At 47.7% G+C, this 23,388-nt stretch overlaps 1 protein-coding gene across 2 annotated transcripts in view; it reads left to right on the forward strand.

Moving 5' to 3' along the window:
- The first annotated feature begins 571 nt into the window (after positions 1-571).
- RADIL (Rap associating with DIL domain) overlaps positions 572-23,388 on the forward strand; it is a 69,849-nt gene continuing 47,032 nt past the window's right edge. Inside the window, exons 1-3 of one of the 2 annotated variants that reach the window (XM_074965161.1) lie at positions 572-720; positions 6,390-6,501; positions 13,763-14,321. In XM_074965161.1, the coding sequence (XP_074821262.1) occupies positions 13,772-14,321 (550 nt within the window). In that variant the 5' untranslated portion in view covers positions 572-720; positions 6,390-6,501; positions 13,763-13,771. The remainder of the gene's footprint in view (positions 721-6,389; positions 6,502-13,762; positions 14,322-23,388) is intronic. The other variant, XM_074965162.1, reaches the window with a different exon arrangement.

Consider the following 23,388-nt stretch of genomic DNA (forward strand, 5'->3'; position numbering starts at 1 on the left):
GTGGCAGCTGCCAGGCCATTTAGATGGCCATTGCTGAGGACAATAATGTTTATGTTTTGTACAGCTCCGAGCACGTTTTAAGCCCTGGGGAAATAACAATTCACAATAATATTTCCTCTCTTGTGGTGTCTGCCACCAGAGGATCACAGAGCTCTTGATAATAAGTGGTATAGTGTAAACTCTTTGGGCAGGGCCACCTTTTGGTCATGTGTTTGCAGGACAACTAATGGCCAATACTTGGGCCCTGATCCAAATGCATAGTATCTCTCACAACAACCCAGGAAGCAGGTGAGAGAGGCAGAAGGGATCAGTTACCCACCACTGACGTGCATCCACCTCTGGCGGGGAAGGCGGCAGCTGTACAGGAGACCCGCAGGCTCGGGCTAGGCGGCTGCTCGGTGCCTGTTTTGCACCTTCCCCGCGCGGGTCTGACAGAGAGGCCGGTTCGATACCCGGGCCATGCCTAGGGCTGGGCCGGTGCCCCCGGGACCCGCCGAGCTCGCCCCGCGGCCCGTGGCGCTGAGGATCCCGAAGGTGGCGCCCTGGAGCCGCGGAGCCGCCTCCTCTCCACTGCCATCTCCGCCCCGGCTGGCGGGACGTGAGCGCTCCGGGCTCGGCGGGGCTCGGCTAGCGCTGGCTCCTGCCCTCTGCAGCCGGGCTGGCCGGGGCGGGGAGCCGCGGCGGCGAAGAGGCGCCCGACGAGACCCCCGGCCAGGGACGGTGAGTAACGACTCGGGGGGCGCGGAGCCTGCAGAGTGCCCCGGGCAAGGGCAGGGGCCAGCCCAGGGCAGGGGCAGGGGCAAGGGCGAGCCTGGGGCAGGCTGAGCTGGGGGGGGGACCCACTAAAGTGGCTTCAAGTTGAGGAGCCAGAGACCGAAAAAGGGGGGCGAGGGAGACAGGAGACCCCCCCCCGGGGGGGCTGGCAGCAGGGCTCCCCTAGGGCTGGGGGCGAGCAGCCAGCGAGAGACAGACAGACAGACATGCGGGCACACACACGCTTGCGAGGCAGCCTGGCACACGGACCCTGGAGAGGCTGACAGGCATCGAGAGAGACGCAAACACCCGCTGAGTGAGACACCGACAAGCAGCCAGAGCGAGCCAAGGAGACACGCAGGCATCGGGACGGGCAGCCGGACCGACAGAGACAATGTGAAAGAAAGGAGCAGCCCACTGGGTTGCAGCGATCCGCCCTTCCTGAGAAGGGTCCCAGCAAACCTGCACATAGCCGGCACCGCGAAGGCAGGGAGGCTGGCCCCAGAACTCTGCTAGCCCTGGGATATTTGTTTTCCTTCCCTTAGAAAGTGAAGCCAGAGAGCCAGAGTTGAGGCTTGTCTGGTTGCCTTGGAGACCAAACCTGCCCTGCTGCCTTGCAAATAACACCAGCCTGTAAAGAAGCAAACCTGATGGTTTGGTGGGGGAATCCTGCTGCTTTTCCACTCCCCCGCCAAACAACCCATTTCACCCACTTTCAGGGTCTTGCCCATCCCAGAATGTCTGGCTTTAGCAGGAAAATGTTCCCCAGGAGGGGAGCAGAGCAATTTCTGTTGGAGTTTAAGTAACTTCAGTAAATCATGAAGAAAATGCAGGGGAGTTAGTCAGTTGCTCTGGGATTGCTTACTTCCAGCGCTGTGCAGGATCAGTTCATAATTTTTCCAGTGATGATTAAGAACTCCTCATTAGACAGTCCACTGAGCGTGAAAGCGAGCAGAAGCCAAACACACACACTTTAAAATCCAGTTCTTGCATACAGTACACAGGGTTGTCATTTGTACATGGGCATTACTGCAGGGACAGTGCGTATATGGGCCTGAGCAAAACTCCTTTTTAAAAGATTCATATTAAGACCCCTATTGACTTCAGCCGGAGTAGACCATGCTCTGCAATTTGTAGGATCAGGCCCCCGATTTTTATCATCTGTTCAAGTAGTGCCCTGGCTGTAGGTAGCAGTTGACAAACTTGTTGTAAGACGTGGGCAAGGAACCATCCTTTTGTTCTGTGGTTTTACAGCGCCTAGCACAGCGAGGCAGTTGCCCATGCCTCGGATGCCTAGGTGCTGCTGAAATACAAATTAATAATAATAGTAATAATTAATAATGCTTTGAGGAGTTTAATGCCCAATCCAACTTTGGCTGAAGTCGGTGGCAAGACTCCTGCTCACTTCACTGGGAGTTGGATCAGGCCCTAAATATGACAGATGCAAAACAATTGATTAACTATCAGTCTCTAAATGACAGACTTGATAGTAACACCCTGGAGAGAGGAGGTGGCTGCTTTCCTCACTACAGAGGCATTTCCAGAGGTGTCTCTGCAGTCCCTGTGCACTGAATGTGAAATCTTCCAGTTAGGAACTGGCAGCTGAGTCTCAAACCTGTGAGTCTTCCTGTTTTCTCTTCAAATCTTTATTGCCGTACTAAATGTTCCCTTATTCTGAATAAGCAAAAGAATTTTCCATCTGACATCTGATTGGAGAAACAACCAACTAGTCCAACCTTTCTTATTTGACTCAGCTTTCCCACTTGCCACCATAGGCTCAAAATCCCTCACCCTACTGGAAGTTAATCACAGAGTCAGTTTGAGTGATGATTTTTATTTTCTTCAATTTCACTCCCATCCCTATTATACAGGGTGAAGGTGAGGCCAGGGGACACCTCACCAAAGCAAGCGGTCTGCCTAAGCTCACTTTACGTTGGGCTTGGATCTGTAGAGGGTCAGGATTTAATAGTCAAGGGATGTAAGTCTAAATCTCTGGGTCCACAATCTTCTCATTTCCTTTGCCTTTGGAGTTATAATTTGTTCCACATTGTAGTGTTGGAGCCAGCCCTCAATCCGCCCACAGTGTCTGTGCTGCTCTCTGCCTGAGGCTGCGACTCTGGTTTCCATTTAAGAAAGGAAATTCTGCAAATAGGGACCTGAGATAAATAGCCTCACTGGTTGTATTTCTTGGACAGTTAAATCTGAAATAAGCAGCACACATGCATGTGCAATAGGCCAGCACAGCCACCTTCGCATTGTTGTGTGTAACCTACATGCTCTGGGATAAACACGGGGGAAATTCAAGAAGGCTGGAAGAGTGCTAATGTGCCAATATTCAAAAAGGGCAAGCGGAATGACCCAGGTAACTGTAGGCTGATCAGTCGGACATCAGACCCAGGCAAAATAATGGAAAAGCTGATATGGGTTACAGTTGATAAAGAATTAAATGATAGGAATATAATTAATGCCAGTCAACATTGTTTCATGGAAGATAGATCTTGTCAAATAAACCTTCATTCTTTGAGGAGATGACAAGTTTGGTTGATAAAGATAACTGCATAGATGTAATATACTTACATTTTTGTAAGGCATTTGACTTAGTACTGCACAACATACTGAGTAACAAATTAGCACTCTATAGCGTCAATAAAGCACACATTAAATGGATTAAGAACTGGCTAACTGACAGTTTTTGAAAAGTAGTTGTCAGGAGGGGATCATCATTGTATTTCTAGAGGGGTTTTGCAGCCCCTTCAGTACAGTACTAGGCTTGATGCTAGCCAGTACTTGCATCAGTGATCTGGAAATAAATATAAAATCACGGCTTATAAAATTTGCAGCTAAGACAAAGATTGGCAAAGAGAAATGACCGGGCAGGCCTACAGAACAATCTGGATTGCTTGGTAAACTGGGCCCATTCAAGTAAAGTATGTTTTAATATAGCCAAATGCAGAGTTATACATGTAGGAACAAGGAAGGCAGGCAAAACCTCCAGAATGGGAGACTGTAGTCTGGAAGGCAGTGACTCTGAAAAGGGTTTAGGGGTCTGTAGACAGGCAACTGAGTGTGAGCTCCCTGCGATGCTGTGGCACAAATGGTTAATGCGATCCTTGGATGTATAAATGGGAGTAGTGAGTAGAAGTCAGGAGTGGGTTTTAACTCTGTACATAGCCTTGGTGAGACCAGTACTGGAATACTGTGTACAGTTCTCGTGTTGCGTTTTTAAAAGGGTGTTGAAAAATTGGAGCGAATGCAGGGGAAAAAAACACAAAAATGATTCGGAAGCTGAAGAAAATGCTTTACGGTGAGAGACTGGAAGAGCTCAATCTGGTCATTTTGTCAAAAAGAAGATTGAAAGATGACTTGATTGCAGTGTACATGTACCTTCTTGGGAAGAAAATACGGGATACGAAAGAGTTTTCTATTCAAATAGAAAAAGGCATAACAAGAAAAGGTTCATAACAAGAACCAATGACTGAAGCTGAAGCTAGACAAATTCAAAGAGGAAATAAGGCACGCATTTTTAGCAGTGGGGGACGATAAGCCATTGGAATAAGCTACCAAGGGAAGTCAGGGATTCCCATCTCTGATGTCTTCAGATTACGAATGGCTGCATTTCTGGAAGATGGGCTTTACCCAAACATGAGTTACTGGGCTGTGTACAGGGGTAACTGGGTCAAATCTAATAGCCTGTGAGATACAGGAGGTCAGACCCGATGATGACCCAGTGGCTCCTTCTGGCTTTAAACTCTGTGAATCTATGACAAAGATTATTTCTCGGCACTGACTACCTCTTTCTAAGGCCAGGTCTCCACTACAGACTTATAGCGGTATAACTACGTCGTTCAGGGGTGTGAAAAACCCACACCCCTGAGTGACGTACTTATACTGACCTAACCCCCAGTGTAGACAGGGCTTCTCCTGTCACCATAGCTATTGCCTCTCGTGGAGGTGGACTGACTACGCTGACGGGAAGAGCTCTCCCATCGGCGTAGAAGCTTAAGTGCTACACGGCGCAGCTGCACCACTGATGCAGCGGTTTCAGTGTAGACCTGCCCTAAGACGCGTTGACCAGGTCAGAAGCTGCTGCTTCAACAGGGGTCTCTTTTCAATTCCGTTTTTCAGTTCGTCATATTTTAACAAGTATGGGAAAGCAGAGGGCTGGCTATGAATGCCTGGGCTGCCCTCCTTCATATAGAGAGACACGGCAAAATAGAACAAGCCGAGGATGAAAATCTTTGAGTGGGTTAAAAATATGTAGCGCTCCCCAGGGGGAATTCCAGGGGCGACTTGCTTTTCTCTGGGCAGGGTAGCACCTTTGATGGACTATTGGGCTGATCTGTTAGCTAGACCCACTAGCATATTTGACTCTCTCTACCTGTTGTGCCTGGCATGTTTTTTTACAGGCTAAAAGGGGAAGAGCTGAAGGAAATGTGTTCCTTCCTGACCCTGCACTCTCTGGAAGTCTTTTCCCAACTTTGTCCCCTTATGATCTTGGAGTAGTGCTGCTGGGATTTTGAGTGAGCTGCTAGACCTGGTGTAGCGGTCTGTGATCCCAAGAGGTGATAGCATCCCTTGTAATTCATCTAAGAATGTGTCCACAGATCTGTTTCTCTCCGGTATTGCTCAGGCTCCTGTCATCACAGTATCTAAGCAATAGCCACCAACTAAAGATAGCAGTGAGCCTGCAGAAAGAGGGCTCTGTGCTCGCTGTCTCCCCTCATTCCCTTTTTCTCACCTTCCCTGCCTTCCTCTCCTATAATGCTTCCTTCTTGCCTTGCCTTTCTCTCCCCCTTCCTCACCCTCTGTGCCTTTGGGGTAGACTCCGCTAACTGGACAAGGCTTTGTTAGAGAAGTCAGTCTTACATTTAGACTTAAACGTGATCGGGCTCTGTCTCAATCTAACTTACCCTGCTAAGGAGATCACACTGCTGAGAAAGGCCTTGGTATCAGACTCTCAGCCAATCCAGCTGCAGCACCCTTTCGAGTATAGTTGTCCCGGTGGGTCATGGCTGGACAAGCAAGTGTACAGCCATATCAGTCGCCAGCTCACCATCTACCCGTCAGCTCATGGGCCACCTTCATCTGCAGGTTTAGCCCATGGAGACTACAGGCCCCAGCATGCCATGCTCTGGCTACTTGGATCAAGATGGAGAAGAGTAGCTGGATACTAAATATGAGGGCACCTGTGAGTAGTACTGTAGAGATGTACTTTAGCCCCTGCGCCAAAGATGAAAGAACAGCTCCACCAGGGGGTGCTATTATATCCACAAGCTGCTGATATATTTCAGGTTTCAGAGTAGCAGCCGTGTTAGTCTGTATTTGCAAAAAGAAAAGGAGTACTTGTGGCACCTTAGAGACTAACCAATTTATTTGAGCTTTCGTGGATTGGATGCAGGAGCTGTAGCTCACGAAAGCTTATGCTCAAATAAATTTGTTAGTCTCTAAGGTGCCACTAGTACTCCTTTTCTTTTTGGTATATTTCGGTAGAGCAGTCCTGTGTCTCTTATATACACATAAGCCATCACATCACACTATCGCTGGAGGACTAGAGGATATAATTGAATGGCTCTTGCAGATTTTTGTAACTGGGGTGAAAGCAAAATGATGTTCTCTATTTTCCTGTCCTGTTTCAGAAGTGGGAGGAACAAGTTTCTGTGAAAATGAATAATGCAGGGGAAGCTGCAGGGTTTGCTATGAAGAGGAGAATAAGTGACTGAAAGAAAGAGATGTGAAAAGAATGGTAAGGTAAGTAAAGGTCTTTAAATAGGCACCAGGAGACACTTAGCTGGAACATTTGGGACAGGCTGCTAATGTTTAAAGTTACTGAGTGCTGATACAATGGGGGAGTAGGGATGCCACTCCGCCATAGGAAACTGTTCTTATGACTGCCTTTGGTACTAACAAAAACAACGAGGAGTCCTTGTGGCACCTTAGAGACTAACAAATTTATTTGGGCGTAAGCTTTCGTGGGCTAGAACCCACTTCATCGGATGCCTGGAGTGAAAATACAGGAACAGACATAAATACATAACAGGAGCTGCCCAGCTGATTTTGGGATGTTGAAATTATACCCCAACAAGCCTAAGTGACTATTAGATTTTGTGGTGTTTTATTTACAACACCATTGACCTGCTAATGATACATTGCAGTGCAGTGCTCAGATGGGAGGACATGTGTTGACCCCGTGAACATCAAATTAATTTGTTATGATCATTACCAAAACAGTGCAGAATAAATAATGGCATCATGGCAAGATGAATAGCCATCGTTGGTGTGGCTGGTCTGTGTGTTCCATGACATGCGAAGAGATGCCTAGATAGTTGATACAGATTCCTCTGAGAGGAAAAACAAACCTCTGGCTGATTCCTTTATAGTTTTCAATAGTAGATGCCCCCCCAAAAATCTTGCTTTCTACTTTTGCATATGGCAAACGTTTGGAATGTCTGGAGCTGCCTACCTCTGCTGCAAGTTTTTTGTCCTCAAACAGTGCATGTTTTATAACAGCATAATAGTGGAACTGTACTGTAAGCACCAAGGAGATTTTGGGGATTTAGGTGCATGAGGTATTTAGGTGCACAAGTCCTAGTGACTCTCCATAAGGCTTGTGTGCCTAAATTGCTTAGGTGGTTTTGAACATTCTCCCCCCTCCCTCCCCCAATGACTCGGTAGACCTGGAGTTACTTTGTCACAGGTAATATGAGCTGAGGTGATCTTAGCTGAAACCTAGTCCCAGTGTTTGTTCTACTCCAAAGCTTATGCTCTAATAAATTTGTTAGTCTCTAAGGTGCCACAAGTACTCCTGTTCTTTTTACGGATACAGACTAACAAGGCTGCTACTCTGAAACCTACTCCTCTCGGTTTAGTTTCTGATAAGATGCTCATGAGCATGGAGGTCTGGAAAGAGCATGTTTCATTATCACTCTATGTTGTCCCTTAGGCTCTTGGATGGAAACAAGACCATATCTTATTTTGTATTTTGCAAAAAGCCATGATTTCTGGATGGGCTGAACACCCATCACTCCATTTAAAGTCAGTAAGATCTCTGAGTTTTCAGCACATTGCAAACTGGAGCCTTTCCTGAACTACACGCACAACAGTGAAATGACCATGCTTGGAGCCTCTTTGTATGGATGAAACATATTTTGCTCTGAAGTTTTGGGCCTCTGGAACTAGAGAAGCTGAGTTTGCATAGGGCGTTCTACAGAAAGAACACAAAAGTTGCTGCGTTCTAAACAATGTAGTTAACATTCAGATGGGCACTTTAAAAAGTACAGCTGGTTTTAGCTGCCCACGTTTGGGGCTTGAAGGAATTGGTTTCTGCAGCTGGAAGTGTCACAAAATTGTATAGGTGCTGAAGGGAGTTTTGCACTGATGAGATTAGCTGGGAAAATATTCAGCTATCTGGATGCTCTAAATGATTCTTACATAAAAGTTATTTTCTCTCTCTCTCGTTCATCTGTCAGTGGAGTCTTTCGGGCAGACTCCTAGGGCTGGTCTACACTAGAAAGTTAGGTCTATCTAGCTACGTCGCTCAGGGGTGTGAAAAATTCACATCCATCAGAGATGTGGTTAAGCTGACCTAAGCCCCAGTGTTGACACCATTAGGTCGACGGAAGAATTCTTCTCTCGATTATGTACTGCCTCTCAGGGAGGTGGATTTACTACAGCGACAGAAGAGGGTCTACACTGTGTGCGCTACAGCACTAGAGTGGTGCAGCTGCAGCATTTCTAGTGTAGACATACGCCGAGCTGCATCAATTTTTCTTCTGTCCTTTTCCAGAATCCCTTTGCCATGCTCCAGCAATCTATTGCTAGTGAGGGCTGATTGGACCTTCCTAGGTAGAGTTGGGCAGGGAACAATTTTCCCATCCCGCAAGGGTTTTTGATGTTTAAAGATTTTTTCTGTCCCATAATGGAATGAAAAGTCAAAATCTCAAAGTTTTGTGAACCAATAATAATAATAATAAAATTGCAGTTTGGTCGGTCAAAATGTTTTGTTTTGATTTTGACCATTTAAAAAACATGTTTAACCTTTTCGGTATAAATTGACATTTCAAAATGAAAAGTCATTTCAAGTAGATACATTGAAACTTTTTTATAATGCCCAAATGGGATGTTTTGACAGTTTTGAAACTTTCTTCAAATAATGTTCAAACTGGGAGATTTATCGTAACCAGCCCCTTTCCTGCAAATGGTTTCAATGAATCAACACTTCCCAATGAGAACAAATTTTGTTGGAAAATTACGGACCCTCTCTGATCCTAGGGGCTTGTGAAAGTTGGTCCTCAATCAGCCAGTTACCAGTTTTGGATGACCCAAGACTTACTCTCCTCGTGGCTTGAGCCCATAGCTACAGCAATGCTCCCGAGAAATGTTATTTTAGTGAATGCCAAACTCAGGTTTTAAATCAGAGCTGACGGTCAAGTTCTAAATCGAGGGAAGAAGAATGGTCTTGTGGATTATTATTATTTAACATTTCTATGGCACTACATGACAATTCATGAGTTCTGGGTTCTAATCCCATCTCTGCCACAGACTTCCTGTGCCTCAGTTTTCCCATTTGTGAGATGGAGGAAAATAGTATTTCCCTATCTCAAAAGGATGTAGGAAGAATAAATTCCTTAATATTTGACAGGTTTCAGAGTAGCAGCCGTGTTAGTCTGTATCCGCAAAAAGAAAAGGAGGACTTGTGGCACCTTAGAGACTAACCAATTTATTTGAGCATAAGCTTTCGTGAGCTACAGCTCACTTCATCGGATGCATTCAGTGGAAAATACAGTTTGCATCCGATGAAGTGAGCTGTAGCTCATGAAAGCTTATACTCAAATAAATTTGTTAGTCTCTAAGGTGCCACAAGTACTCCTATTAATATTTGAGGGGCTTAGATGTTATGATGAGCCTCATAGATAAATCAATACAAATCATAAAATACAGCAAACCGAGCCCCAAAGATTATATTTTTATATAATATAATATATGTATATTTTTCAAGCTAAATACTGCATCCGTTTTAACTGACAAGGCACTGCAGTTAAACTCCCGGGCTAGCTGACTGGGCTCGGGCTGCGGGGCTGTTAAATTGCGGTGTAGGTGTTCAGGCGCGGGCTGTAGGGTCCCGGAGCCCGGGCTCCAGCCTGAGCCTGAGTGTCTGCACCACAGGGTTACAGCCCCGCACCCCGAACCCAAGAAGCCTGAGTCAGCTGACACAGGCCGGCCCTGGGTGTTTAACTGCAGCGTTGACATACCCTGACTGTCTCTCTGCCCTATTTCCTCATCTGTTAAATGCGGATGATAAAACTTCCTTTCCCCAACCCTCTCTCTGCCTTGTGTATGTAGACTGTAAACTCTGGGGCAGGCGCTGTCCTTTACTCTGTATCTGTACAGCGCCTAGCACGATGGGGCCTGATTTGGGGGCTGCTGTAATCACGCATTTAGGCCACAAATCCATCTGGGTTCACACCAGACCTGGAGCTGAGTGTGCGTTTGTGTGTGTGTGTAGTGGGGGATTCACCCCTTTCTATTGCTCTGCTGCCCTCATTCCTATGGAGAACTCTCCCTCCCTGCAATGGACCAATCCCATTGCTCAGTGCTTTGGGACTGACTCACTTTTTTTATTTGACCACCTGTCAGGTTTTGCCATTATTAATTGCCTGCCTGAGGGAGAGACCTTTCAGGGAGCCTGTTGCTCTTGGCTGCTGCTGCTACTCCAGCAGGGAAAGTCACCTCTCTGCCTTGGAGCAGGAGGGGAAAGGGAGAGTGTTTTTTCCCCTCTCTGTTTCTTGCTTTGTTTCTTTCTGAGCCAAATCACTGCAAAGGTAAATGCTATTACAGATTCAGGGGAGACTGTCGGACTCAGGATTGGAAATAAGATATTATCTGGGAGCAGAAAGCATGGTCCTGTGCTCATAGCTGCAGACTGGAAGTCACCAGTTCTGTGTTAGAGCCACTGACCTTGCACAAATCATGTAATCTTTCTATGCCTCAGTTGCCTCATCCACTTCACCCCAGGAAGGGATGGGGAGGGGCCAAGTCGCCTGTGAGTTAATGGGGAAAGGGGTCTGCCTCCCTGCCTCCTTTTGCCCTGGGTGCCCAGATGGCTCTTGAAAGGGGCAATGATGTGATGTGAGCGGTATGTGGAAGGTGATAAGGGAGGACAGGGCATGAGAAGGAGCATCAGTAAGGCTGTCTGGGAGCAGGGGAAGGGGGTCACACTGCAGCTAGAGCTGGGTGGGATATGTGTATGTGTGCAGACTGAATGGGAGAAGTCAGAGAGATTATACCTTGGAGAAGTTCCCACTGCTCACAAAAACCAATAAGATCAGAAGGTGGCCTCTTCCATTAGCAGCAGGGATGCTTTCCCATCCTGAGCTGGAAGGTGGTTTGGAGTCTGTCCAGTGCCGATGGACAATCTTTCTGATAACGTGCGCGCTCTTCTTGGATATTGTGAAAGACCTGACAGAAATAGCATCGTCTACGGGAGGCGAAGTGGCCCTGTAGATCGGGCACATGTCTCAGTCTCATCCCTACTCTGCTGCTGATTTACTATAGGAAATTAGGTAAGTCCCCTGGCCTCTCTTTGCCTCTATTACAACAGTGGTTCTCAACCAGGGGTACACATACTTCTGGGGGTACGTGGAGGTCTTCCAGGGGGTGCACCAACTCATCTAGATATTGCCCTAGTTTTACAACAGGCTCCATTAAAAGCACTAGTGAAGTCAGTACAGACTAAAATTTCATACGGACAATGGCTTGTTTGAACTGCTCTATGTACTGTACACTGAAATGTAAGTACAATATTTATATTCCAATTGATTTATTTTATAATTATGTGGTAAAAATGCAATTTTTCAGCAATTTTTCAGTAATAATGAGCTGTGACACTTCTGTATTTTTATGTCTGGTTTTGTAAGCAAGTAGTTTTTAAGTGAGGTGAAACTTGGCGTACGCAGGACAAACCAGACTCCTGAAAGGGGTACAGTGGTCTGGAAAGGTTGAGAGCCACTATAGTACAGTATTAATAAAAGAGGAATAATGCGGCCTCTCCATCTTTGTAAAGTGCTCTGAGATCTGTGGAGGAGATGTGTTCTGTATAGGTGCTAACTGTGGTTGATGATGATTGATGTCTGCCTCAGAGGGAGGGTTACGAGATCCTTGAATGGAAAGCGCTCCAAGAGTGCAAAGTAGTAGTGATAATATAACATAGCAGTGCTAATTGTCTATATAGAACCTTTTGCCTGTAGGCTGCCATTTCACGCCCAGTCCAGGATACTAGTAACAACCTCGCTTAGTCACTATCTGATGTCTGCTCAGTGTCTGCAGCAAAATGAGCTTCATGGCCTCATGCCCCAAGTGGCCACATTAAAGCCATATGGCCATCACAGCTGGCCCTGCTTGACGATGTTGTTGACAGCCTCAGCAGAGGCCAGGGATTGAATGGGGGATGTAGACTTAGGTGGTGCCTCCCTCTGAGGTTTGATGCACAGTAGTAGGGTGGAGGAAGCTTGCCCTGGTACTGTCTGTGCTGTACCTGTTTTGGGATAAAGAGAAGCCTGCGGTTTCCAGGGTTGTCAGCCCAGCACCTTTCTCCAGCAGTAATGTCACACGCTGTTATCGCAGAGTGTAGGTCAAGTAGGAGGAGTGTGGAGACAAATAAAACTCCAAGTTCTGCCCTGTGTCCAGTGGAACAAATGCTCCTTCCATGCTTGCCCTTGATACAATCGCTCTTGGCATCATCAAGCTATTTAGCTACAAAGTGTTGTTGGGACTTTTATTGAAATCTCTTAAACCTAGGGAAGCATGTGTCCAGCAGTAACTCACATACTCACAGTTGCAATTGTGTGTCCATTCACGCATCAGGATTGTCACACTGTGCCTTGGTAGGAATGATCCTGTTATAAATCAGCTGTTGGTTTAAAGTTGATAATTTATATAACAATATGTACCCAGATTTTTAAAGAATCGTCTATGTGAATGGGTGAGATATTCTTGGAGGGGAAAAATTCACATCACAGGCCTACCAGAGACTGATCCTAATTTGTCCACCTACTGTAGGGTGATTCATAAAGTTAGAATCAGCACCTTAGGATATTTCTAGCTGTGCTTAGCCTTGGTATAGATGCATAAGATGCTTTTCTCTTGCCAGATGTCTCTTGCCAGATCTCACTCGAGTCCTAATGTGAGAATGTGATTTTAAAATATAAATCTTTTATTTAAAAGTAGAGCTGCAAAATCTAAACTGAAATGTAGGCAAGCCCAGAAAATCTGTGCCAAATTCCCCCACTAACTGGCTATGACAGGCATTCAGCAAAGAAATTTTCCTGTGAGGTGTCACCCAGTCTGGCACACATCACATTACCCCTTAAATATCACCCAGATACACATCTTGCAATGATTATGAGTATCGATAAATTAAAAGTTTTCACACATGCTACCCTTCATGGATAAATACCATGAAAGTGGTGTATTATGTGTAGTGAGTTTGTCAGGACTAATGCAGGAGTTGGTTGTGAAGAACAGTAAACCCTTTGCCAATTGGCACCAATGAGCTTCTGTGTCACAATCTCCTCTTGTGTTCTAAGTGTAACGCAACTGCTGGGCTCTGCTTTTCTCTCGCCCCGAGAACATCTGCAGGGAAGCGTTGCGCTTGGGTAGCCAGGAGAGACATCCATTGGTCTATAAACCAAGGATGCTTGGTATAGCTCCAGATCAAATTCCTAGGGAAAATTCATCTCTGGGGTAATTCCACTGATTTCAGGGATAAGGGATAAATTTGGCTCCTGCTGTCCTGTGTCACACATGTAAACTCACAGCATCATTCCTGCTCTCTTCTTGCCATTCCAGAGATGACCGCATGTCCCCTCTGGGCCACAGTCCAGGCATGGGATCTTGGAGTCACTCCTGCTCCAGTTTGTTTGAAGGTTACTGCTCATATGCTTGCTATTATCTCTGTTTCCCCTCAGGGCTTTAAAATGCTGATTTGCCTTTTTTGTTTCTGTTCACTCTGCAGCTGTGTCCCATGACGACCTCACCCGCTATGTTCTATGGATCTTCGTCCGCCATGTCCTCACCTTCCAAAAACAAACTTAAGCGTCAGAGCCGGATATTCTCTCAGGTCTTGTACCGGACGCTGAGCTACAAGGACCGCAGCTCGGTGTCGGCTTTCCCCCTTGCAAGCAGCGATGACCCAGCTGAACTTTCCACTCAGGTTTCAGCCCCTGGGGTCCTGAAGATATTTGGGGGCAACATCTGTGCGGGCACCAACTACAAGAGTGTCCTTGCCACGGGGAGCTCAAGTGCGCAGGAGCTGGTGAAGGAGGCGCTGGAGCGCTATGGGCTGAGCAAGGTGGACGCCGGCCACTATGTGCTGTGTGATGTCATTGGGATGTTCAGCGGCTCTGAGAAGCAGTGGCAAACGGAAGGGTTGCGAGTCCTCGGTGATAATGAGAAGCCCCTTCTGATTCAGGACCTATGGAAGCCCAAGGAAGGGTTCTCCCGGCGTCTGGAGCTACGGAAGAGATCTGAGGTGGAGGAGCTGGCCGCGAGGGACGTAGACACGATCACGGCAGGTAAGAGCTGCATATAGGTGCTTAACTGAGCAAGGGCCATGGGGCGAGCTCTCGGCTCTTAATGTGGAGGAGTTGCCCCTGTCTTGTGCCAGACTAGTGATGGCGATATAGCCTGTAATGGGCACCGAATCTCATGTTTTAGACAGTGAGTGCAGATCCTTAGCTGATATAAACAGGCCTAGCTCTGTTATCCTCAGCTGGTGTAAATGGGCGTGGCGGCATTAGCATTAATCCATTTTATTACTTCCCACCCCCCTTTTTCTTCACATCAGTGGAGCTATGACAATTTACAGCAGCTGAGGATCTGGCCCTGGGAGCACTGTAGATCTTTCCTGAGCTGGCGATAGTTTATATTTATTGTAATGTGATATTGTGTCTCTGCCCAGAAACAGTCGCAATCTGGTGCACTCTGGGCTTTGTCAAAGGGCCTTACAGAGGTGCCAGTTCAGCTGCCCATCCCCCTGGGGGCCCAGAAGGCCTGATAGGTAGAGGAATCAGTAAATTTCCACTGTCCAAGAGGGCAGGCTATCAGTTTTAGGGATTCCGCTCCTTCCTTGGGACCCAGAACTGTGTTCCGCAAGCTTCCTCTGCAATACCATGCAAGGGGAGTGCTGATGGTGGGACATGACCAGTGGATCCACGACTAAGGGGACTCAGTGTAGGGCGTAGGCACAGCTGCCATAGAGCCAGCTGTAGCCTGGAGGCTACAGTAACAGCCATAGGAGCAAGGGGGACCCTGTCCTATGCTGAGGATTCTCTTAGGCTTGGCATAGGGCCTAGGATTTGACCCAGAGGAACTGAACTCATTAGGATATTAGGAAAAACTTTCTAACTTTAAGGATAGTTAAACACTGGAACAGGTATTGTGGGAGGCTGTAGAATCCGCGTTTTGGAGGTTTTAAGAAAAGGTTAGACAAACTCCTGTCAGGGATGGTCGAGGTATACTTAATCTTGCCTCGGCATGGGGGCCTGAACTCTTGAGATCCCTTCCAGCCCTATGTCTCTATGATTCTATGGCAATGCTGAATCTTAATGCTGAATCTCACCTTTAATTGTATGTCAGCATTTTAGACTGTGCTTGTTTTCTGTCCCTCCGATCATAGTTAAATTAAATTATGATGCCATTTGGGAGCCTGCAGACTGTTTTGCTATTGGCTGAGTTCCCTGCCTCCCCTCTCCTCCATTCCCAAATAGGCTTTATGTTTATCAGGGGAAAAGCATGAACCTGCAAGTTGAGCACTTAGCTGATTTCATTACAGTTCCAGCAGGACTTATCCAATGGCGGGAGATCCTTAGCAAATTTTAGGAGCAATCAAATGAAATAAAGAGATAATGAGAGAAAACCAATGTGGGCCAAAACATACTCTGCATTATTGCCTATGGGTGAAAAGTGTAGATTAATTGTGAATCAGTGGGTCTGTAAAAGACCCAAGTGCAATGTAATGAAGCTCTGCTTTCCCTTCCTGAATTAACACCCCCTGCTGGGGGGTTAAAATCAAACTCGTCCTGTAATACATTGGATCACTGGAATGTCTGAGCACCTGACCTCAGGTCATCAGAGATTGCTCTGACTAGGAGATACAGGATGGACTCTAATGCTTGGCTGGTATCTTCTCTGTCTGCAGTTCTCACAGCTCTTTTGCAGAGGAGATATGATATAACTTCCTGTTATTGTCACAGTTACCCCAGCAGGATATTATGTTATGGGGAGAGGTGCTAAGGAGAGGGTTAATGGTGAGTCCAAACACAGTCCTATTAGCCTGGGGTTGAGTGTACACGTATGCAAGCTGACTGAACTGAGTGAGGTGGCAGAGATGTAATTGGAAGCAGAACTGGGCATAGTATGTGCTGGTAGCTCTTCATTGTACCTATAGGAATCCACGATAGTTTGGTCTGGGTACAGAAGCACAGTTGGATGGACTTCCAGGCTTGGTGTTCTGTGAGGTTTCTATCCAAGCCCATTTTTGTTTGTAAAAAATGAAGAGGTGGCTATCAGAAGAGAGTGGCAGTTATACCAGACTATTGTGAAGAATCCTGTTAGGCAGGTGGCAAAGTCCATCCCTCTTCACAGGAGGCGAGAGATGATATCCTCACCACCAAGCATTGCTGCTCACGTACCGTGGAGATGCGACAAGTACCTAGCTACATTTCCACCCTTTAAACATAGCCGTGGGATACTACGGATGATAGCAAAATCTATAACCCAGTGGTTCTCAGCCTAGTTACCATTGTGGGCTGCATATGCAGCTTTCTATGTGTTACGTGAGCCGCATCCACACAATATATAGACTACCTGTATGGCCCTAAGGATATCACATAGGCCGTAGCTATGTGCTGATGGGGCCATAAGCAGCTTGCAGGCTGCAGGTTGAGAACGGCTGCTATAACCGCTAACGGAGAAGGAATTAACAGCCTGCTGCATCCACTGCTTAAGGGAATTGGGACGCTTTCCATTGGTTTTAATTGAAGTTGGATCAGGCCCAAACTGAACGAGTAAAGGAAATTCAGAGGGAAGAAGGCAGCTGTTTGCTTCACCGTGAGGTGCAAGTGTTTCAGGACTCATTGCTCGGCTTCTGTATAGTCCTGGGAAGGCTCCCATGTTTCAGGAAACCCATAAGTGTTGGGTGGTGCTATAAATTCAGCCCTTTCCTACCAGCAGTATCCGCCATGGCAGGAGTCCATTCTCTCTGAATAGGTAGAGGCCAGTCTTTCCAGAACCTTGGGATAATGTTTCTTTGGCAGTCTTTAAGCAAGTCTTAATCCATTTTATCTCCCCTTTTAAAAGTAAACAGGATAACTGAGCTGGGAAACCAAGCACACAAAAGCGAGGATACATGGCTGCCAGTGTGTCCTTGGGATGCAGCTAATTTACCATGTGCCTGTCTGCAAAGTCAAACCATATGGATGGGAGGTTTGGGGTGTCTTGTGTAACAACGATGTGAGGCATGTCTTGCAACTGGGTTCACATGGGCGGACTCCTCAGCAGATTTCGTTCTCTCCCTTCCCCATCTCCCCTAGGCTCCTCATCTGCCCCCACCCCCAGGTTCCTTGTCCCAATCTACTCTTTCCACCCCACCTGGCTTTTGTCCTCTCTGCATTTAGGTCAGGCATCTTCCTCCTCTATGCTGCCTCAGAGCCAGCAGGAGGAACATTTAGCGCAGGGGTCTCAAACTCAAATGATCACGAGGGCCACATGAGGACTAGTACATTGGCCCGAGGGCCGCATCACTGACACCCACCCTGCCGCCCTGGCCCCGCCCGCACTCCACCCCTTCCATGAGGCCCCGCCTCTTCCCACCCCTTCCCTGCCCCCATTCCAACCCCTTCCCCAAAATCCCCACCCCAACTCCGCTCCCTTCCTGCCCTCAGGGGGTGCAGGAGGGATGTGGGGTGTGGCGGGGGCACAGGGCAGGGAGTTGAGGTGCAGGAGGTGTGCAGGGGGCTCAGGGCAGGGAGTTGGGGTGTGGGGTGCAGGAGGGGTGAGGGGTGCAGCAGGGGGTCAGGGTGTGGCAGGGGGTTGGGCTGCAGGAGGGGTTCAGGGTGTGGCAGGGGGCTCAGGGCAGGGGGTTGGGGTGCAGGAGGGGTGCGGGGTGCAGCAAGGGGCTCAGGACAGGGGGTTAGGCTGCAGGAGGGGATCGGGGGGCGGGCTCTGGCCCAGCACGCACCGGGGGCAGGGCAGGCTCCCTGCCTGCCTGCCCTGCCCCCGCACCACTCCAGGAAGCAGCCAGAACCTGGGGGAGGGGGGGCACAGGGGTCTGTGTGTTGCCCTTGCTTCCAAGCACTGCCCCCCACAGCTCCCATTGGCTGGGAACAGGGAACCGCGGCCAATGGGAGCGGTACCTGGAGGAGTGGCCAGGGAACACACAGGCCCCTGTGGCCCCCCTCCCCCAGGTTCTGGACGGTTCCCGGAGAGGCGCGGGGGCAGGGCAGGCAGGGAGCCTGCCCTGTCCCCGGTGTGCGCCGGGCTGGAGCCGCTCTAGGTAAACACTGGCGGAGGGGCTGCGGGGAGCTGGCGGGCCGCAGAAAATAACCCCGCGGGCCGTGTTTTTGAGACCCCTGATCTAGCACATAGAAGAGACGGTTTCCCTGCTTTCAGTTTTGGTGCCTGGCACCACAGATGAGGCTAGGCAGCAATTGCAGGGAAAGACCTGCTCAATCCCTGAAGCCCTGGGTTTGAGCATGCTTACTGCAGGCAGCATCTTCAGAGAATGTAGTCGCCAAACTCTGACAAGTCTCTACTGAGCACGTGGAAACAGTGATTTTTTCAAAGGCTTATAACTTGGCCAAATTTGGGTGAATTATCACAGGAATAGCAAAGGGCAAACCCGTGACACCAAGGCAGTGCCCTTGCCAATGTCAAGCCCATGCTGCAAAGCAGGAAGGTGTTAGAGCTTTTCAGTGAAACAGCTGGATGAATGATTTTAACACAGGCAAAACAATTTTTCCTTAATCTCATTCTCAGAAATGGCTGAACCATTTTTGCTGAAGCTTTCCAAAAAAGTTCAATCTGAGGTAGACACCCAGCATAGACAATTTCAGCCCAACTGATTAGAGCTTGGCAAAGTTATAAACAATGGAAAATGGGGGCTTATGATGGCAAGTGTGCAGACATCTGAAACGGTAGATGGCGCTGCCAGCTCCACCTGTAACCATAAGTAATCATTTATTTAAAAAAAAATAAAAAAGCCTAATAAGTCCCACATAGATGCAGTCAATGCAATTGGCAGTCTAGTTGAACTGAACAGAATTGATATGGTTTTCTTTCCCAAGGTGGGCTGGTCAACTATGAAAATTGTTTGATGGTAAAACTGAGATCTTCCTTCCTCTGTTCCTGCTTGGGAACTTCAAGCCAACTGAAGTGATATCTGTACATTGAAAGAATAATGGGTTTATTTCCAGCCTTGCAAATATTATCAACTCAGAGAACTTCTTGCCAACTGGAAATCAGTAAGGGATGCCACGGCTAGGCAGACAGTGTGCTTGCACGCTTCACAACTCCAGAAACAAAACAGTGCCATGGCTCATGAACTATCTGCATTGCCTGAAGGAGCTCACAGCTTTGCTGAGGAAAACGTGAGTGAAACTGTGTCTAGATTGCACCTTAGCTTAAGTATTTTTTTACGTCACCATCAGTTCTTCACCACGAATGGTTTGTTAAAATTGCAACCCTGCAATTCCAATCCAGGTTAAATCCCTCAGGTCATTGTCACGAGTCTGAAGGCATCTTGGTTTGTTTTATTTTCATTGCTCCAGCCTCCAGGTTCTTCTTTCCCGAATCCAGGGTTAATTCCCCTCTGAGCTTCCTTCAGAGCAGAGGCAGGGCTGGGACTAGTTAAATCTTTCCCAGGAGGCTGGTATTTAGGAACAATGTCACATGAAGAGCCCAGTGCTAAATTAAAAACAATACTTATCCGCATATGTCCTGTGGTCGGTGTTGGAGTGGCATGTCAGACAGCCTGGCTTTCATCAAGGGCAGAGACAGGAGAGTAGGAGCAGTTAAAACAGACAGGGACGTATTTTTTTACCACATGGCTTCTGGTACCTGAGGTGTCTCAAGGCGCTATAGAAGGCACCATTTTGAGGGCAAACGTGATAATCATAATGCCCAGCCCGATAGGTCGTCTGTTAGAATCTGCTTTTGCTTTATTGCCAAAGGGATCATTGGTCAAAATGCCTGAGTTCTTCCTTCCAGGCCCCGTAAGGGAGCCCAGGCGAAAGTTGCTCTGCTTTGGTTTGTGAATGAAATCTCCCAGGTCTGTGTCCCAAGCTCAAGGCCGAGCTGTTTGCTGCTGTGTTTTCCCCATTGCCATGCCTCTTCCATGGCTACCAGTTTCTTCTTTTCCCAGAGTCCCTGGTTGTGGCCACTCTGCGTGAGGGGGCGAGGGAGTGCTGGAGCTTGTTCCACGTCTCCTCAGGAGGCGGTGTTTGGAAGTGATGCCATGCAGAGAGAGGGGTGTGCCCAGTGTTCCCAGCGTGGAGCTAAAGGCAGACACTATTAATGTACAGTCTGTGGGGGTGGCCGGGAGTTACGGGGAGGTTGTTTGTAATGTTGCTTGGCTTATGTGAAAGATGCAAGAGAGAGTGAGAGAGAGCATGGGAACTAATGGCAAGCTATTCACAGGGCGGAAGGCGACGGGCTCATCTTCCTGCGGCTTTGGAGACCTGGGCTCAAGGCTGGAAGATCCAGGAGTAGCATTCGGCTGCTGTTTTATTTGCTCATGTCCCCTTGCCAGCCGTTGCAAAACAGCATTGAAGTCTTGGAGGAAACTCTTCCTCCTCCTCGGCATCAGGAATTGTGCTGTGACGAGATGTCTTGGTAGTAGGGGCTAGAATTTAAAGCCAAGATGCTAGAGGGGAAATAGAATGCTAGAACAAAGAGGTGTTTTTTTTTCTTGGCCTACCACCTGGACTGGCCCTAATTCTCTGAGTTGCTAGAGGTCTCCCATGGCGTCAGACGAATGGGCTAATGATACAGCAGTTGGTGGCTGTGTCTGACAGGGGACTTCCGCTGAGGTCCAGCTCATTGATTTCCTCCCACTCGTGATCTATAATGGTCATCCTTTCACAAGCTGAAAATGCAGTGGAGCCAACAAAAATAGCTGAAATGTAGTGATGAGTGTCTTGACTGCATGAGATCTGCTGTAAAATGGCACGCTTTGCTGATTATCCTGCAGGCAGGCCCTGTTTAACTGGCCAAAGCAGACCTCTTGATTTGTGTTCACAGATGTTTTTTGTCTCTCTAGTCTCCCTCCAAGTGTCCCTAACCCAAAACTGCCATATGGCTCCATCTCAGACACCTGCAATCTGGGACACTCCTGAGAAGGATCTGGAGGACGGGGCTGGGTTAGGAAATCTGGGTAGGATGGGAGTTTTGGTTCCACTTGTCTTCCTCCTTTCAAGTCGCCAAACAGTGGCCAGGAGTGGTGGGTGAACTCATTTAACCCTGCTGCTGATATAGGGCCAGATTCTTTGTTTGTGTAAATTGGCACAGGTCCAGTGAAGTCTGGGGCACCGCACCACACCACGCCAATTTATGCCAGCAGAGAATTTGTCCCATAACATGAGGCCTACTGGGAAGTGAGCAAGCTTCGTCTGTAACACATGCAGTCCTCTCCCATTCAGAAAACAAGGAACTCCAGCATGGGATCTGAGTGCAGCTTTCCTGCTTCCTAGTAACACAGGCTGTCTAGCTTCCTGAGCCGTCCTTCTCAGTTCCTAATACTGCATCATGTTCCAGATGTGCTAAACTGCATCTGGAGATCTAGCAAGAGCCAGGCAGCAGTAGCAGCCCCACTCCTATCCCCTCACTGCCCATGCTCGTTCGGCTCCTCTACCAGTCCTGTGCATGACATTTCACGTTTGCACGAGAAAGGATTCGATAAGCTTGTTTTCTCCTTGGTGACTCACTTATTTCGCTCTAAACATACACGAGGGAGGCAGGAACCTGGGACAACATTTGTAGTTGTGACTTTTTTTTTTTTTAACTGCTTCTACATCCTTGATGGGCCAAGATGCTCCTCCCATTCCACCTGCTTGTGACTGCCTCCTTCCCAAAAGTCATGTCCACTGTCCTCCTTTCTACTTGCTATCAGGGTACTGTCTCTAACTGAGCACACTTTTCTCCACATGCCCATAAGAGGCTGGAACCAGAAATCCCTTGTGTATTACTTTGCATTTATCAGCATTGAATTTCAGCTGCCATTTTGTTGCCCAGTCACCCAGTTTTGTGAGATCCCTTTTTACCGTCTCTTTTGTACTTAATGATCTTGAGTAGTTTTGTATCATCTGCACATTTTGCCACCTCACTGTTTACCCCTTTCCCCAGATCATTTATGAATATATTGAACAGCACTGGTCCCAGTACAGACCCCTGGGGACACCACTATTAGCCTCCATTCTGAAAACGGCTAAGACACTAGGATGTCCCATATTCATTATTTTAATGGGAAGATTTGCAGGACACCATGGTGGGAGAGCTGTGGTGCTGGAAGCAGGCTTTGACCTCTGGCTGGAGGCATTTAGCATGTAAAAAAAAAAGTGTGTTGTGATATTAGCGTGCTGCATGAATACCCCCTGCTGATTCATCTCTGACATTAGATTTGGAGTATCTGCTTGTGTTAGCCGTCCTTTGCCCAAGGATGAAAACCACATCACGCTGTCTTCTCTCCCGGAGAGAGCAGGCTTAGGGAGCGGAAGGGAAAGCTTGGGTCCCAGAATGAAGTTGTAAGGAATCGTCTGTAGTTCAGGGACATGCAGCAAAGCAGACCCATGCTGAGATGCCTTCAAGGTGTATAGGTGATGATCAATAAATAGTTGGGCTGGTCTTTAAAGGATGGGTTTGTGTGGACAACATATCTGCTGCCATTGGTCACACACTGCCATGTCACTATGTATACAGACACAAGTGTGCCCACCACACACTCCTTCCAAGGGCAGCTGGAAACTCCCCTCTGCTGAGCTGTTAGTGTGTAGAATAGGCTCTGGTCTGTGACCTAGCCGATAGCTTAAGAGTTTTATCTGTTCGGTTATCCATTATCCTAATTAGTTTATTAGCTGCTTCCCACTGTGGTGGGAGGGAGTCGTTCACCCTTCAAGCCACTAATTAGTGCCCAGGTTGTAAAGCTCTGTTTTGCAACTGGGATAATGTCTTATTTTGACTTTAGCCCTCAAGTCTCCTGTCTTCTATCACTCCTTCTTTGCTAGACACCAGCCCTAAAGGCAGCTGACTTAGCGCCTGGGAGCTGACTAACTGAGAAGGATTTAGGGAACACCACCCTAGGTGCACGCAGGAACAGGGCATAGTGAGAACTGGAAACAACCGGTGGGAAATTGATTCACATTGCCATGCTTGTCTGTTTACACGTATTTGCCTTCTTGCCAACCAGCTCCATTTTCAAACCTTTCCTGAGGGTTTGCCTACCACTGACCTTACTTACTTGCACACACCTTGGGAGATTTAGGGATAAGCCTATTATATTTAAAGGGTTGTCGAGTCATTTTTAGGCTCAAGCTTTGATTTACCATAACATGCTATTACTGAGGAAGAATTCCCTCGGGATTCTAAATT

The sequence above is a fragment of the Natator depressus genome, chromosome 10 (genome assembly GCF_965152275.1).
Source record: "Natator depressus isolate rNatDep1 chromosome 10, rNatDep2.hap1, whole genome shotgun sequence".
NCBI classification, from domain to species: Eukaryota; Metazoa; Chordata; order Testudines; family Cheloniidae; genus Natator; species Natator depressus.